Source organism: Chrysemys picta, chromosome 2 (assembly GCF_011386835.1).
Source record: "Chrysemys picta bellii isolate R12L10 chromosome 2, ASM1138683v2, whole genome shotgun sequence".
In the NCBI taxonomy this organism is placed as follows: domain Eukaryota; kingdom Metazoa; phylum Chordata; order Testudines; family Emydidae; genus Chrysemys; species Chrysemys picta.
The window spans coordinates 47448948-47465876 of NC_088792.1; the positions used below are offsets into that span (position 1 = coordinate 47448948).

At 37.7% G+C, this 16929-nt stretch overlaps 1 protein-coding gene across 1 annotated transcript in view; it reads right to left on the reverse strand.

Annotated features, from left to right (window-relative positions):
- LOC101935599 (1-aminocyclopropane-1-carboxylate synthase-like protein 1) overlaps nt 1-16929 on the reverse strand; it is a 35721-nt gene that overhangs the window by 9219 nt on the left and 9573 nt on the right. Inside the window, exons 7-13 of the mRNA XM_065583083.1 lie at nt 15759-15836; nt 12008-12108; nt 8485-8571; nt 7135-7180; nt 4133-4274; nt 3889-4031; nt 1480-1633 (exon numbers count right to left, since the gene is read on the reverse strand). Coding sequence (XP_065439155.1) covers nt 1480-1633; nt 3889-4031; nt 4133-4274; nt 7135-7180; nt 8485-8571; nt 12008-12108; nt 15759-15836 — 751 coding nt within the window. The remainder of the gene's footprint in view (nt 1-1479; nt 1634-3888; nt 4032-4132; nt 4275-7134; nt 7181-8484; nt 8572-12007; nt 12109-15758; nt 15837-16929) is intronic.

Here is a 16929-nt window from a genome sequence, read left to right on the forward strand (position 1 = left end):
CCCCTGTTTCCCCCCCAACCACCACCATCCACACCCCCGCCCCCTGACCACCACCCCAAACTCCCCTGCCCTCTATCCAACCCCCTCTGCTCCCTGCCCCCTTACCGCGCTGCCTGGAGCACCGGTGGCTGGCGGTGCTACAGCCGCGCTGCCCGGCTGGAGCCGGGCCACGCTGCCACCACCACATAGCACAGAGCACCGGGTCAGGCTGGGCTCTGCAGCTGCGCTGCCCCAGGAGCTCACAGCCCCGCCACCCAGAGGGCCTCCGGGGCTGGACCGGATGTAGCCCACAGGCCGGAGTTTGCCCACCCCTGACCTAAAGTGTAATTAGTAACACAGTTTGGCAAAAACTTTAGGTTGTGTGCACGTGCATGTATGTAATTTTTCCTTTATGATAGCAATAGTTCAGGGAAAAGTGCTTACCTAAATATGCTATCAGACATCAATGTGTTTATTCAATCAGAGTTATTGGATTTTTCAAAACTATTAATTTGTATTTTGGTTGTTAAATTATTCCAGTCCTCTCAAAATTGGCTTTATGTTACAACAACAAAATAAATTACTCTAGTCTCACAGAGGAAAATGCTCAATGCCTTCAGTAACTATATTCTACCAATTATAAACTAAAAATATAGACTTATCCTAAAAACTGTGAACAAAAATCACTTAGATAATGCTAAAATTGGATCTACAAATTCAGACTAATTGACCAGCACTATCTTACACAAGATCTGAATATGGCCCAAAACCTCTTGCCTTCACAAGTCAGTAGGAAATAAAAGTTTTGAACCCAACATTTGAGATGTATCACCTTTTTATAGAATCATAAAAGTATAGGACTGGAAGGGACCTCAATAGTTCACCTAGTCCAGTCCCCTGCGCTCAAGGGAGGACTAAGTAATAACTAGACCATTCCTGATGGGTGTTTGTGTAATCCTGTTCTTAAAAACCTCCAATGATGGAGATTCCACAACCTCCCTAGGCAATTTGTTCCAGTGCTTAACTACCCAGACAGGAAGTTTTTCCTAATGTCCAATGTAAACCTCCCTTGCTGCAATTTAAGCCCATTGCTTCTTGTCCTAACTTCAGAGGTTAACAAGAACAATTTTTCAACCCTCTACCCCCTAAAACAATCTTTTATATACTTGAAAACTGTTATGTCCCACCCTCAGTCTTCTCTTCTCCAGACTAAACAAACCCAACTTTTTCAATTTTCCTCATAGGTCATGTTTTCTAAACCTTTAATCATTTTTGTTGCTCTCCTCTGTACTTTCTCCAATTTGTTCACATCTTTTCTGAAATGTGGCATCCAGAACTGGAAACAGTACACTAGCTGAGGCCTAATCAGTGCAAAATAGAGTGGAAGAATTACTTCTCCTGTCTTGCTTACAACACTCCTGCTGCTAACACCCCAGAATGCGGTTTGCTTTTATTAGAACATGCATATTATTTTATGATAAAAAGTAACACCTAACTTACCCAAGTAAATCTTATCTACAGAGTCTGAGAAGACCATTCTAAACCATCCAGGCTCATAACAGCAAAAGGCTTTTCCAGGACTAATGAGGAGTTTTTTATCAAGGAACTTCCACCATAACTCCATTTCAGCTTCAAATGTCTGTGATTTTAGGAACTAAAAGAGGAAAAACAAAAACTGCATTAAGAAAACTGGAATACAACCTTAAATTAATGAACTACTGCAACAAAGTATACTCCACATGAAGGCTAAAGCAGAAAAGGACACAATGTTCAGAATTACTGAACACCTGCAGCTCCCACCAACTTATCTTAGAGTTTTGGGTGCTCAAGAATTCTGAAAATCAAGTCAAAAGCTTACTTCTTAGTAATTCCTTTGCCCATTATACTGCATAAACTTGTGAGATCCATTCTATATGTTCATACTGTGTAGGCCAGACTGCTATCTGGGGCAAAATGACCCATGTAGCATCTCCCCACAGCCACGTGGCCTTTGAAAAAGAAACAGCAAGAAGGAGCGAGCCAGGGTATGTCTTCAATGCAGAAGTAACTCAGGTGTTTGGCACCAGGGTCCGAGAACCCAAATTAGTCTAGCTCAGGTGTGAGCAGCATCACTGCAAAGCCACACCCGAGTTTCTGAGTCCTGACTGGTGCTGCACTCACCCGTGTCACTAAGACTTCTGCCATATCCTATGGTTCTTTGTGCTGCAGGAAACTAAGCTGCTCTGTGATTCTTTCCCAGTGAATTGTGGAGGAATGTGTCTGTCCTTCTAGGAAAACAGGGAATTGTGGAAAGGCATTAGAAGACTATCAGCACTTGAGTGATTTAGCCTGCATCCTCATTGTAAAGTGGGCAGTTACTAGCCTGAGTGAAAGCAGCATGCGGACTCTAGCCAAATGCCAGCTGGGCCAGCTAGCCTGAGTTGAAAACACCAAATCTGGATGAGAGGATTTTATATGTGGATAGACATGGGGGTGAGGGGCAATACCAAAATCAGAGCCGGAGTTAACTCTGTAGTGAAAACTTACCCCCTGGAGACCAAAGCATGCACAGCAGCTGCAGAAAGCAGTTCAAGCAGAGATTGGACAAGGATACTAAAGATATCAGACTGCTTTCTGCAGTTTTCACTATGAACTTTCTCTCTCCCCTGTGCCGACAGGCTGTTTGCTCCAGCTCCTTCTACTCCCTCCTCAGAATCACCAACCCCTCCTAAGCCCTCTGATCTTTGTCTTTCCATCTAGCTAATCCCCTCTTAACATAACCTCATTGAATGGATTTAAACCACAAAAATCACAGAACATAACATTTCAAAAAAGAACTAGATAAGTTCATGGAGAATAGGTCCATCAATGGCTATTAGCCAGGATGGGCAGGGATGGTGTTCCTAGCCTCTGTTTGCCAGAAGCTGGGAATGGGCGACAGGGGATGGATCACTTGATGATTACCTGTTGTGTTCATTCCCTCTGGGACACCCAATGTTGGCCACTGTCGGAAGACAGGATACTGGGCTAGATGGACCTTTGGTCTGACCCAGAATGGCCATTCTTATGTTTGCCACCATCGTATTATTTACTCTGCTTGTATGTGATATCCCTTTCCCTACTCTTCATCTTGTCTATGTACAGTGTTTACTTTTCAGGTGAGGGACAGTTTCTTATTTTATGTTTGTACAGTGCCTAGCACAAGTGGGCCCGTTCTTGGCTGGCCCCTGGCACCACTATAATAAACATGATAAATAGTCACATCTCAAAATATTGTGAGTCCTCCAGTTAAATGTTTTATGTGAATATACCATTTATTAACAGTGCTAGAGATGCATATCCATCTGCAGAACAGGTACAGCACAGTCAGTGGTAAAGCAAGATTCTCCACCAATCTGCTGTAGCCAGGTTTTAGAGTGACTTATACTGCATAAATTTATATAGTGAGGTTTGTCTGTAAATCTTACAAAGATGAGCAAATATCTTCCTCCTCCTCATTTTACTGATGGGTAAACTGAAGCACAAAGAGGTTACGTGACTTGCCCAAGGACACTGCAGGTCACTTGCACAGCTGTGGACATGTGGGACAAGACCCCATGGCTCAACTGTTAGACCAGCACCTTATCTATCAGAACATGAAGCCTTCTAAAGTTAGATGTTCTATATTTAATAGAACATTTTAGGAAACTTCCTTTATTTCATAGTTTTACAGTATGTGTTAAATTGAATTGCCATCCAGTAGGCTTTTTCGCATTTGCCAAATTGCAATATCATTTCTAATGTAAAATGAAAAATAGACAATATGAGAGGACAGGAATATCTGTCTAAAAATTCTACCACAAGCCTTGAGGCCTTCATATAAAAATAAACTGTTGGCAGCATTAATTTTTCAAACCCTCTTTCCCATCCCCTCCCAAGCTTTCAACATACTTTTCTGAAGTCTGCCCATACGTATAATCCTCCTGAACTTTTGAGAACAGGTATTCCAATCTCTGTGAGACCGTCCACAAGAATATTTTGTGCTTCTCTAAGTCTTTTTTTGTTGGTAGGAAAATACACATTATCCAGCCAATCTATCAAAACAAAAAAGAATTGTCATATTTCTGTTATATTTTATTTCCAACTATCATGAAACAAAAACCAATGAAAATGGGAATGTTTTTGTTTTACTAACCTCTATCACTAAGAAACTGGCTCAGAACATATTGAACAGGCCCAGGACATCCATGAAAAACAGCCAGTTTATTCACGGCTTTCCGAATTTCATGACTTCTGGTGTACAACACTCCAACTCTGATACCACACATACCAAAATCCTTGGAAGGCAAAAAGAAAAGTTACATAGCGATTATTCCCAAATCCAAGTGTACATTTGAAGGCAGCAATTTCACTCTACATCTATACTTAAAGACCATAATTGGACCACACTGCCAGTTTTGCTCCTCTTATCTCAGGGGATAAATACATGTGTTAGAAGGAAGGGAGAACATTTCTCATTTTGATGCGCACAGGAGATGCATACTATAGAGATAAGTGTCCTAGAATTACAGTATATAGGACAACTAGGTAAGAACTGAAGAGAAATGAGTTTGAAATGCCAGTCCTGGAAATGGGTGTGGGTGATCTTGCTAACAGTAGTTCCTGCCTTAATGAATGCTTCCAAAATTGTGTAGCTAACAGTGTATACTATATTTATGTAAACTTGTTGCATACCTAACTGGAAAGCCACATGGTTCAGCGGACAAGCCACAAAGACCTAGGTTCTATTCCTAGATCGGTCACTAATGTGATATGACCTTGAGCAACTTACTTAACCTGTCTGTATCTCAGATTCTCCACCTGAAAGATGGGGATAATTATATTTACCTACCTTTGTTAAGTACTGATGGAAAAAGTGCTGTGTATTTATTTTTTCAATTTATGAACCCAGCCCTAGATTCCTTCTTAGGCAAAGCTCCTACTGAAATCAATAGAAGTTTTACCTGAGTAGAGAATGCAGGATCAAGCTCAAGGAATTTCAGTTGACAATCCCATGGCACTAGTCACATTAAAATACACACAAGCCCAGTGCAAATATACATAAGCAAGACTGCAAATGACACTGTTGTGGGCCAATACGTTTAGGGAAATGACCATCTCACCGAACAACACAAAAAACAAAAACAAAAAATCCAACAACCAACTAGAGACACACACATCCTGCCACAAAACTCCAAATAAATCCTGGTCAGCCGCTGGGAGAATGAAGCTACTCAGAAGCTGAGAGCTCATTCTACTATCAGACCACCCGTGGTACTGTTCCCCACAGAACTGTGCATCTCTGCTGCTCAATCAATGAAAAAACTGAGTAACTGGTGAGCTATGGCGTTCCATGATTATATGAATTGATTGTTCCCTTTCTTCTTGAACTTTTTGTTTTACAGTCCGTTACATTTGTATCAGATAATGTCATAGCAAAGAAACACATAGTTTATGGGATTTTTGCAATATTAAATACATTTTGCATGCCTTAAATATCTGCAGTTATAGTCGAATCCAGAGGCTCAGATCCCAATTATTACAGAAGAACACTGGTCTGAGGTTGTAGAAAAAATACTGAATGATATTATATTGTATCTGACAAATAATGTGTGTTCAGGTAACTAAAGACTATCATGAATGTAGTCCCACGGGGGCAGAGTTAAAGTTGCATGTACAACTGTGATGTTGGCATTTCCTGATTTTTGAGAATTTAAACAAGTCAGAGGTCTATAAATGTAAGGTTTTGTTAATGCTATATATTTTACACATATCAAAAGTACCACAAATTAATATTTGAACAGTGCATCCTTCCTTCAAAAATGAAGTAGGATGGAAGAGTTAAGAGTTTTTGCCTTGAAGATGTGTTATTTAAATTGGTATTTGGTAATTTGGTATTTAATCATCACACACATTTTCTAGCATTCTTATGGAACTGGCTCAGTAGCTTTATTAGTACACCTACATTTTAAAGAAATGAAGGGCCTGTTGCTACAAGATGCAGAGTACATTGGGCACTTCCAACCATGATGGCAAACTATGTCTCTCTGTCCATATTAGCTAATTCTATCCCAATGTGATAAACCCATATAGCCCTGAAACCGTACAAAGTTATATAGAATTTTAAAACACCACTACTACTATATATTTTCAAAACACTGTATACAAAGTAACTAGATGACCAACTGATAATATTCATGGACATAATTATTATCCCCATTGTAGAGATGGAGAAGACCAGAGGTGCTGGAACAATTTGTATAGTGGGGGTGCTGAAAGCCATTGAATCAAACTGTAAATCTTTATATGATGGAAACCACTTCAAGCCAGGGGGTGCAGCAGCAACCCTAGTTCCAGCACCTATGGAAAAGACTAAGGGTACGTCTATACTACCTGCCGGATCGGCGGGTAGTGTTCGATGTATCGGGGATCGATTTATCGCGTCTCGTCTGGACGCGATAAATCGATCCCCGAATCAATGCCCGTACTCCACCTTGGCAGGAGGAGTAAGCATAGTCGACGGGGGAGCCGCGGCAGTCGACTCGCTGCCGTGAGGACGGCCAGGTAAGTCAAACTAAGATACTTCGACTTTAGCTATGCGAATAGCGTAGCTGAAGTTGCGTATCTTAGTTCAAACCCTCCCCCCCCCCCCCGCTAGTGTAGCCCAGGCCTAAGACAGAGAGATAAAGTAGCTTCACCAAGGTTACCCAGCAGATCAATGACAGAATAAGGATTATAACTCAAGTGTCCCTGGCCCACAATCCCATGCTTTGTCTACTAAACCATGCTGCTGTTAGTGATTCTGCTTTGTTTCTGTTTTAGAAGACAGAGGAAGTGGGAAACCACAGATGAATGATACCACCAGTAGACTGCACATCTTTGGAATAGAGGTTAAATATAATTTCCCCAAAGTGCTCTAAAATACTCATTTTCTGCAATTTCTCCTAAAAGCAAAATGTTTGCAAAGTGCTTGTGCTGCTCTTCACAAGTATTGAAAAGACTTTCCATTATTTTGTCACTGTAAACTGGCAAAATGGTGTCCTAATGCTTCAAATTGGCAATAAGCAATTCCTTTAAAAGATTATAGTTATACTCTAAGTTATTTTGGAGAGAAATATTCAAAACTAAACTCAGATATAATCAACATTCTGGACCTACCTTGCTAAAGCCCCACATAAAATGTGTCCGTTCTGGATCTGGTAAACTGGAGAAGGAGCAAAACAAAACAAAACTTTTACAGATGTAATTACAACTTCATGTTTTTGAAGATTACCACAACTTCCTTCAGACTAAATACAATAAAAGTGATTTTCAAAATTACAACATTGTTTTGTAGAAAGAATATAACCATTTTTTCTTCATAGCTTTCAATATTCTAATTAATAACAGGTCATTATTGAAGAATATTGATATCCTGCAGCTACATAAATGCTGAGGTATTAATAAAAAACAAATGACAGAGGCTGAAACACATGAGCCTGTTAAAGATATTCTATTCATTTGGAGCCCAAATAGCACAATAGAGTGTTTCTGTAAATGGCTCAAAATCCACAAGGGGGCCCTCTATACCTTCTGCACTTCATAGTGTTCTGAGCTCCGTGATGACTCTGCATATTAAATCATGAAGTGGAGAAAGGGACCTATTTAGGGCATACCCTCACACAGTGTGACTCCATTGAGCCACAGCCTCATAAAGGAAGAAGAATGCAGAGCAGAAGGCTACATCTACAGCTCATTGCACACCTTGGTTAGTAGCCCTGGCTTGTTACAGGGTGAGGCTGATGATTGTATCCTTTAGCTCTATAATGTTGGGATGAATTTGCACAGAGAGAAAAGCCTCTTTTAAAAAATTTTTTACCACAGTCTTCATTCTGTACTCGAAAATTTGGCCCTTATCCAATTTTTCTTACGGATTATAAGAGAACAACCAGATGCTCGCTGTGCTAGGCACATTTGGATTGACCTGGAGAATTACTACTGTATGAGGTGCATTTCAGTAAGTGCTTAAATACAGAGTTAAAAATGAACATTCTGTATTTTATGAAAAAATTTATAAGTTGCCAAAATGCCTACGTGTTTTAGGGGGGGGATATGTTCTCCCTCACACGCCCCAGGAAACCCAAACGCTCCAAAATATCTGATTCCAGATGGAGAGAGGATACAGTAGATAACTTGCAGGACTTCTGACATCTTATATAGAAAGAGTCCATTAAGGGCTATACACATTCCAATGAAAACCTTAAGCTTAGTCTGTGTGGCAACAGCAGCCATTGGAGAAAATGAAGCAACTAGGAGGATAAACTCCTTTCCCCACTCCTGATAAGCACGCTGATGCATCTGCACTAGTTGCAAGCAAGCAAACAATCTTGTAGGCACCCAAAATAAGGCACTGTGCATTAACCAGTTTCAGTTATAAAGGTGGAGATATAAAGATTAGCCACCCAGAAATCTGAACAGATGGCTCTCATTCTATTTGGCATTATGATAGTAGAAAGCTACAACACTTACCAATCTAAGCTAAGAACACTGGTGAAGGTGGTATCATCGTACACAGACAGCATATATATTTCATCTATTATTACATGTAATTGATATCTATGTATAGAAATAAATAAATATGTTAGAGAAATATTTAAAAGTCAAAGCTTTAACAAATTTCCACATATAAATTACCACAATTATTTCCTATTTATAATTATACTCACCCCAGAGAAGTTTTACTCAAAATATCAATTCTTATTAAAGATTACAAGGTTCAGTTTAAGCACTTACATATTACCAACATCCATTTTTATATAAATCTGTACTTCCCAGCAGAACTAGGTGCAAGCATGTCTAAAATAAAATTCTACTGAGTGCTAAGAATATCTCTGCAGGACAGATATAGTTCCCCACAACCAATTATTTAAAAACTAAAACACAAAATGTAGCAACACGTTGTAGTTTACCATGCAGAACTTATTGCAACAAGACATGAATCTGGGTGCAGTTCTGTTAGATAAGTGCATGGCGAGTTTTATTTAATATATATTCCCTATTATTGTCCCAAAGTTAAAGCCACAAATACACAGCAAGTTCTGTGATTATACTTGATACCAGCATGCTTTGGGTATATTCAGAAATACAGAATCAATGGCAGGATGCCTTTAAACACCCAAGCAGTGCAGGTATTCCAGTGTAACAGAACCCTTCATTTTTAAATTTAAAAAAGAAAATTCAGTTTCAGAATACAAAAGTATTCTGTTTGAAAATTTAAGGCTTTTTTCAGGGGGCTGGGGAGGAGGAGGAAGGAATCTTTTTTCCCCCCTCCAAAATGCTGTTTTACTACTGACTTTAGAAGACTGTTGCATCCTGAAGTCTGTGGGTCCTGCTGCAAAAAAATACATTTGCAGTAGGGCTGTCGCTTAATCGCAGTTAACTCACATGATTGACTCAAAAAAATTAATCGCAATTAATCTCAGTTTTAATTGCGTTGTTAAACAATAGAATACCAATTGAAATTTATTTAATATTTTTGGATGTTTTTATACATTTTCAAATATATTGATTTCAATTACAACACAGAATACAAAGTGTACATTGCTCACATTATATTAATAGAATTAGTTGATTACTAATATTTGCATTGTAAAAATGATAAACAAAAGCAATAGTGTTTTTCTATTAACCTCATACAAAGTACTGTAGTGCAATCTCTTTATCTTAAAAGTGTAATCTACAACTGTAGATTTTTTGTTACATGACTGCACTCAAAAACAAAACAATGCAAAATTTTAGAGCCTACAAGTCCACTCAGTCCTACTTCTCGTTCAGCCAATTGCCAAGACAAACAAGTTTGTTTACATTTTCGGGAGATAATGCTGCCCACTTCTTATTTATAATGTTACCAGAAAGTGAAAACAGGCATTTGCATGGGACTTTTGTAGCCAGCATTGCAAGGTATTTACATGCCAGATATGCTAAATATTCATATGCCCCTTCATGCTTCGGTCACCATTCCAGAGGACATGCATCCATGCTGATGATGCTCATTAAAAAAATAATATGTTAATTAAATTTCTGACTGAACTCCTTGGGGGAGAATTGTATGTCTCCAGCTCTATTTTACTCACATTCTGCCATATATTTCATGTTATAGCAGTCTCAGATGATGGCCCAGCATGTGTTGTTCATTTTAAAAACACTTTTACTGCAGATTTCACAAAACGCAAAGAAGGTATCAATGTGAGATTCCTAAAGATAGCTACAGCACTCAACCCAAGGTTTAAGAAACTGAAGTGCCATGCAAAATCTGAGAGGGATGAGATGTGGAACATGCTTTCAGAAGTCTTAAAAGAGTAACACTCTGATACGGAAACTACAGAAACCCAAACCATCAAAAAAGAAAATCAAGCTTCTGCTGGTGGCACCTGACTCAGATGATGAAAATGAACATGCGTTGGTCCGTACTGCTTTGGATTGTTATTGAGCAGAACCCGTCATCAGCATGTCCTCTGGAATGGTGGCTAAAGCATGAAGGGACATATGAATCTTTAGCGCATCTGGCATGTAAATATCTCGCAACACCAGCTACAACAGCGCCATGAGAATACCTATTCTCACTTTCAGGTGACATAGTGAACAAGAAGTGGGCAGCATTATCTCCTGCAAATGTAAACAAACTTATTTGTGTGAGCGATTGGCTGAACAAGAAATAGGACTGAATGGACTTGTAGGCTCTAAAGTTTTACGTTGTTTCATTTTTGAATGCAGTTTTTTTTTATACAATTCAACATTTGTAAGTTCAACTTTCATGATAAAGAGATTGCACTACAGTACTTGTATTAGGTGAATTGAAAAATACTATTTCTTTTGTTTTTTACAGTGCAAATATCTGTAATAAAAATAAATATAAAGTGAGCACTGTACACTTCGTATTCTGTGTTGTAATTGAAATCAATATATTTGAAAATGTAGAAAACATCCACAAATATTTAAATAAATGGTATTATATTATTGTTTAACAGTGCAATTAATCACGTAATTTTTTAAATCACACAATTAATAGTGATTAATTTTTTTAAATCATTTGACAGCCCTAATTTGCAGAATTCAGCTTTGACAATTTACAAGAGTTCTGAGAACTCTAACTGCCACTAGATCATCAGAAGTTATACAGTTTTTTTACGTTAATTTGCTTCAAAAGTGAAAATAATTTAATAAACAGGATATTTTTGGTATGTACTGATCAATGCATACCAACCAGTTATATTTTAGATCATCAGAAATTTGCTTCTGCTCTGGAAACTAATAGCGTAAGGACAAATTTTGCAGTCCTTATTTGGCAAAACTCCCAATGACATTACATTGAATTTGAATGCGTAAAAAATTGCAAAGGCTAAATGTGGCAAATGCTCCCCCATCCAAGCTTCAGGAGATTGTTAGATCCTAGAATATGAACTCTGAGTCAGAGGAAGAATAAAAGCAAAATAGAAAATACTTTCTTTATTGGGGTCTTCCTTCTTTGAGGAAGAGTAAATTGACTTATAAATCTTAAACTAGGTAAATATAGAGGATACCTTGATACCTGGAACCTTCCCTAGCCAATTAGATGCCTTTTTCACAATGCCAATTTTATAACATTATTTTGGTAATTTTTCAAATGAAAGTTCTATCTGTATTATACACTCTCGCTCCTAAAGACTTTGATAATTACCAATTTTCATTTTTTTGACACATGCATTAAACACAGAAACAATGCTATGCATACAAGAAAGCTTTTTGTTTAGTTGCACAAAGAGCTAACTCTCAGCATAGGGCTATTCATTCAGAAATAGCATCTTGGGTCCCACTTTAAGTAATTTCACTTATAAATTTCCCCAGAAAGGCCGCATAGAAAGGATAGTTATGGGATAATAAATTCTAAAGGAACCACCCCTCCCACAGGTCATATGCCCAATGGAACAAAATAAGATTACCAAAGGTGATTTTTATAACTAGCATATTGCATCATGGAAATTAAATCCCAAACAAATAGCGCTAGGACTCAAACCTGTGCGCAAACTCTAGACATTCTTTCAGTAACTGTGCTGGGTAAATGTCCCCTAATGGATTGTGAGGGTTGATCAGGATTAATGCTCTGACTCGGATGCCCTGAAAAAAGAAAAACTGATAGTCGGAGACGCCAACATGACGTCAAACAAATGACTAGCGAGGCTATAAAGCTGCTACCCCTTCAATAAAAAGTTATTAAATATTTACTTGATTGCACATGAGCACATATGATCCTTCTTTAATAATAAACCACTAAAACACAAGGAAGTTCCGGCTACGCAACTTGTTCTCTAGTTTACCCAACCTTTTCAATTAATAGCATCAAAGAAATACATCAAATAATTTACTGGCAAATGTAAATCGAGCTAGTCCTAGTTCCATAAAAATATGAATGCCAACAGGCAGGATTATAATGCAGTATGGACCAAATTCTGCTCTCATTTACACTTCTAGAATCGTTCCATAGAGTTCAGCGGTGTTACTAAGGATACAGACTGACATGACAGAGCAGAATTTGGACCTTCATATCTCACAACCAGTTTTTGAGCAAATTTTTTTAACTTATTGCCTTACAAAATTAAGAGCATCTAAGGCAGTAGAAGTATGAAATTTAAGTTTCTTGGTGTCCTAAAAGGAATTTAGAAAAGTTAAAACAAACACTGAAGTAAATAATTACTTATATCCAACTGTCTTGCTCAACCATGGAGGAAAGTACATTTGAAATAGAACTCTGCAGAGATTAGAGAGTTTTCTCTCCTCCAGTTATAAAAGGCTGTAAATACTGTGTAGAGAAAAGATTCCCACACAAATTCAGTTACACAACTAGGAACACACAACTTCATACTCTTTTTATATTATATTTTTATACAGAATGTAGTGGGACACTCAGGAAAAACTCATCCATTGTATACTAATGCAATATGTACTAATTAACACACACATTTAACATATTCTCTATCTAACAAAAAGTTTTATATTGCATACATAGCCAATTACTGCAATGATTGTAGCAAGAAATATAAATTGTTATATTTAAGCACTATGTCAATAGGAGGAATTGTCATCCACTAATTGATGTACAGGATAAATTTGGAATTATGCCACACTTCTATTTTGAGTTTACCCCATTTAGTTTTTAGCGAACTGGCTGGGTTGAGGATTTTTCTCACCCCTCTCTAACCTTCAAAGGAGGGCAATTATTTTTAAGGACAAAAATCCAAGGAACTTCTATCACATGTGAGACAAAAAAACCAATAGGAAAATGTATTTTCGGTTGTGAGGGAACACTGAAATCTATTCTCCCCTTGATATATGTAATTTACATTAACATTAATAGGAGTTAATGAGCATGAACTGAATTAGAAATAAATCTATTTTGGAGCTTTCCAGTAACAATTGTCCCAAAGCAGTTATTTGTAATAATATTCTTGAAAACAGTTTCAATTTTACAAGGATTGAATCATACAGATCTCTAAAAGTTAAAGTTCATTAAATGTAAAGCTTTCAAATAAAAATTGAACATGCAAGATCAAAATTGCCTTTAAGATACAACATCAACAATTTTCCATTGATTTTATGGGACTTTTGGGCTAAGTTTGGGCCAAATCCTACAATCTTTACTATCTAAAAGGGAAAGATCCTTGTCATAATAAATTAACAACTAAAACTTCCCCCCGCTCCCTTCAAAATATATGATTCCAGTGCACTTTAAGTATCCTTCCACACAAAAAGCAGTGTCCTATTCAAGTCCTGATTTTTACAGCTATTTCTGTGTATAGGAAGGAGGGAATTATAGATAGTACACTGAAATGTTATAATTTGAAGGGTAGTTAATGTAAAATTCAAGACTTTAAAATATTGTAACACAAGATTAATTAGCAGATGTTGCATAAAATTGCATTCAAGATACTACAAAGCCCTTGATATTTAGTCAATCAGATCATTAAATTGAATATTTCCAATACTGTACTTTTTGTTAAAGAGAGAGACAGTTTCATGTACTAGAACAACCATAGGGATTACTTAAGAGTTTCTTAAAATACTGAAATTTTATTTGAGACAAAACCCAAGGTACGTCTAATACATAGATACATATACATGTCGGAACGTTACTCTTAAGGGACCATGTTCTCAGTTTAAGTGACAGAACCTCTTAAATTCACCTTGCGGTCCCTTAGTTTTGCTTAGTCTGCTGAAACATTGATAGGTGACTGTATTAATATAGCAAAACCTGTGGCAACAGCTAACACAGGGATGTTTAGCTAAAGTGTCTTTGTTAGGATCTGGTACTACTGCACCTACGTGGTGAATCCAAGCCCCAGCTATAGTTGGAACTGCTCTTCCTATAACTTAAGTTGGACAGTTTCAATGCAAATAAAGTGGAAGTGTCCATCTCAGTATCGCCAAAAATGCTTTTTACCAGTGGCCACTTAATACAGAGAAAGTTAATTGTGGAAAATAAGTCTTGTGAAGACAGAGACTTCACTGGTCATTGATGCAAGTGACTATAGGAAGCAGATAGTCAAAAATATTAACAGAGACTTTGTTTAAGTTTACTACAAATTTTTTAAAAATAATAATGATCTATTTTAAACTGTAACATGCCCACAGCTTGACATAGATTCTGAAAATGATTAAATAAATGTTTCATGTATATAGAAGTCAAGCTAGCAACTCTCAGCAGGTTGTTTAACTCTAACTGTTTGTAACACATTTACTATAAAGAGATACAAATGTTTTGCAGTTTTATTTGTAGGCTTTACTGTTGATCGTTTGCAATACTCTCTTCGAAACGTAAACATTTTCTTCCCTACTGCAACTATGTCCTTTACCTTTTATCAAACCTTACTTTTCACCCTGTGTTAATTAGAAAACACAGAACAGTAACTCTACTTAGTTTACTTTCTTGTTATGAAACCAGTATTACCAATGCTACCGCCACAGCTCTGGTAACAAGATTTGCTAGTTATCATGTGTTCCCTCTTCTGGATGATTGAGCAAAACACCACAAACAGGTTCAATATAAATAATGCTTTCATGTTTTTTCTATGAATATATGAAACAGAATAGGATGAAAGAAACCCAGAGTACAAGACAAACTGTGCAACCATGTTGAAGTCATTCAAGCAAGAATGCTTAGAATAAGACAATTTAATATAACTTCAACAGAAAACTAAGATTGTATTTTTGGCAAAATCCTTGAAAGATAACTTTCTGCAAGGAGTCTTCCCTTGTTGTTTTGTTGCATCTCCCATCGCCAAAGCCATGTTTCATGGTTCCCAATCCTCTTGGCTAGGTGGAAATTGACAGGACTCCCTTCAGAATCTGACAAGATTTTTTTTTTTTTTTTTTTTAATTGAACAGGCCACTCAAGTAATGCTCTTCCTCTTCCTAAAGGCAACACATTCAGATCATTACTACACTCCAAACTTGTGTAAGACCAGTGAATGAGAAATTAAGTCTGCAAAAACATACATTTTAAGACTCATTCTGTACAAAGTAGTATGATGCAGACGCAATACATTATCACACTGTTTGGTTTATATGGGAAATTTAAGTCTTTTTTTGTTGCCAGAGTTGTGTGCATGCCTGTAATAGTTCATGAATTCAGACTTCTGTAAGATTTCAAGCAGTTGGGTTTTAAGCCAGATAAAATAACGTTCCAATGTTGAGCGAAACTGAGTTATTAACATTGTACTTAGAGAAAACACACATAGCTGGTCCTGGTGATCAGTTAATACCATTCCTACCTGTTCTTTAGCTCTCTGTAGGGCAGTCTCTAATTTTTCAACTGTTAATTGAAAAGGATGACTTTCTTCATCAGTCACCTGTGCAAGACAAAACCAACAAAAAACAGTTAAGGAATCACTTCCAAATAAAGCAAATATAATAGTAGTTAAAGTTTCTAAAATAATCCTGTCTAAATGGAAGGGAGCTTTAAAGAGGAGAGGGATGTATCTGATATGTATTTGCAGAAGTGATTTCTGGAAGAAAGCAGTATCTGACTTTAGTTACTATTGCTCCCCTTACCTTCTAAGGGTATGTCTACATTCCAATTAAAAGCCCCTGCTTTGCCCATGCCAGCTGAGTTGGGCTTGCGGGGCTCAGACTAAGGGGCTGTCTAACTGCAGGATAGACATTCAGACTTGGGCTGCACCCCAGGTTCTAGAACCCTGCAAGGTGGAAGGGTCCCAGAGCTCAGGCTGCAACCTGACCATGAACCCCTACGCCGCAATTAAACAGCCCTGCTAGGTGAGCTGCGGGCCAACTGTGGTTGTCTAATTGCAGCATAGACATACCCTAAGTGTGACTTCTGAATAGCATAGGCAAAACAAGTTTTCAAAAACAATGGTGCAAGTAGGGAGGAAGAAAAACAAGCTAACAGGAACAAAACCAAGGTCCATCTCCAAATTCATAACCAAGAATACTCCTGTCCACACATCAATAATTTTGTTTTTAAATGTTATCTTTATCCCAGACTGCTCTCTCTCTCTCAAGCAGTACATTTGGGTTCATCGTGGGAAGGTGAAATACATATTCCAGGGCTAGAGAAAATAAACATTTACATGATGAATTTAACGCTTGTGAAAGGTGAACTGCCAGTTCTGCAAAACTTATTCTGCATGTAAACAGAGCAGGTACAGTAGACAGCTGAAGTACAAAGTTGATCACACCATCCTACCAATATGCTGCAACCTGAACAAGATAGTTTTCCTGTAAAGATGAGAGACTACGTGGGTGAGATCATGTTTTATTGGACCGATTTCTGCTGGTGAAAGAGAGAAACTTTTGAGCTTACACAGAACCCAGAACTGAAGAAAAGCTATATGTAAGCTCAAAAGTTTGTCTCTTTTACCAACATAAGCTGGTTAAATAAAAGATAAGACCTCACCTACCTTGTCTTTCGAATATCCTGGACCA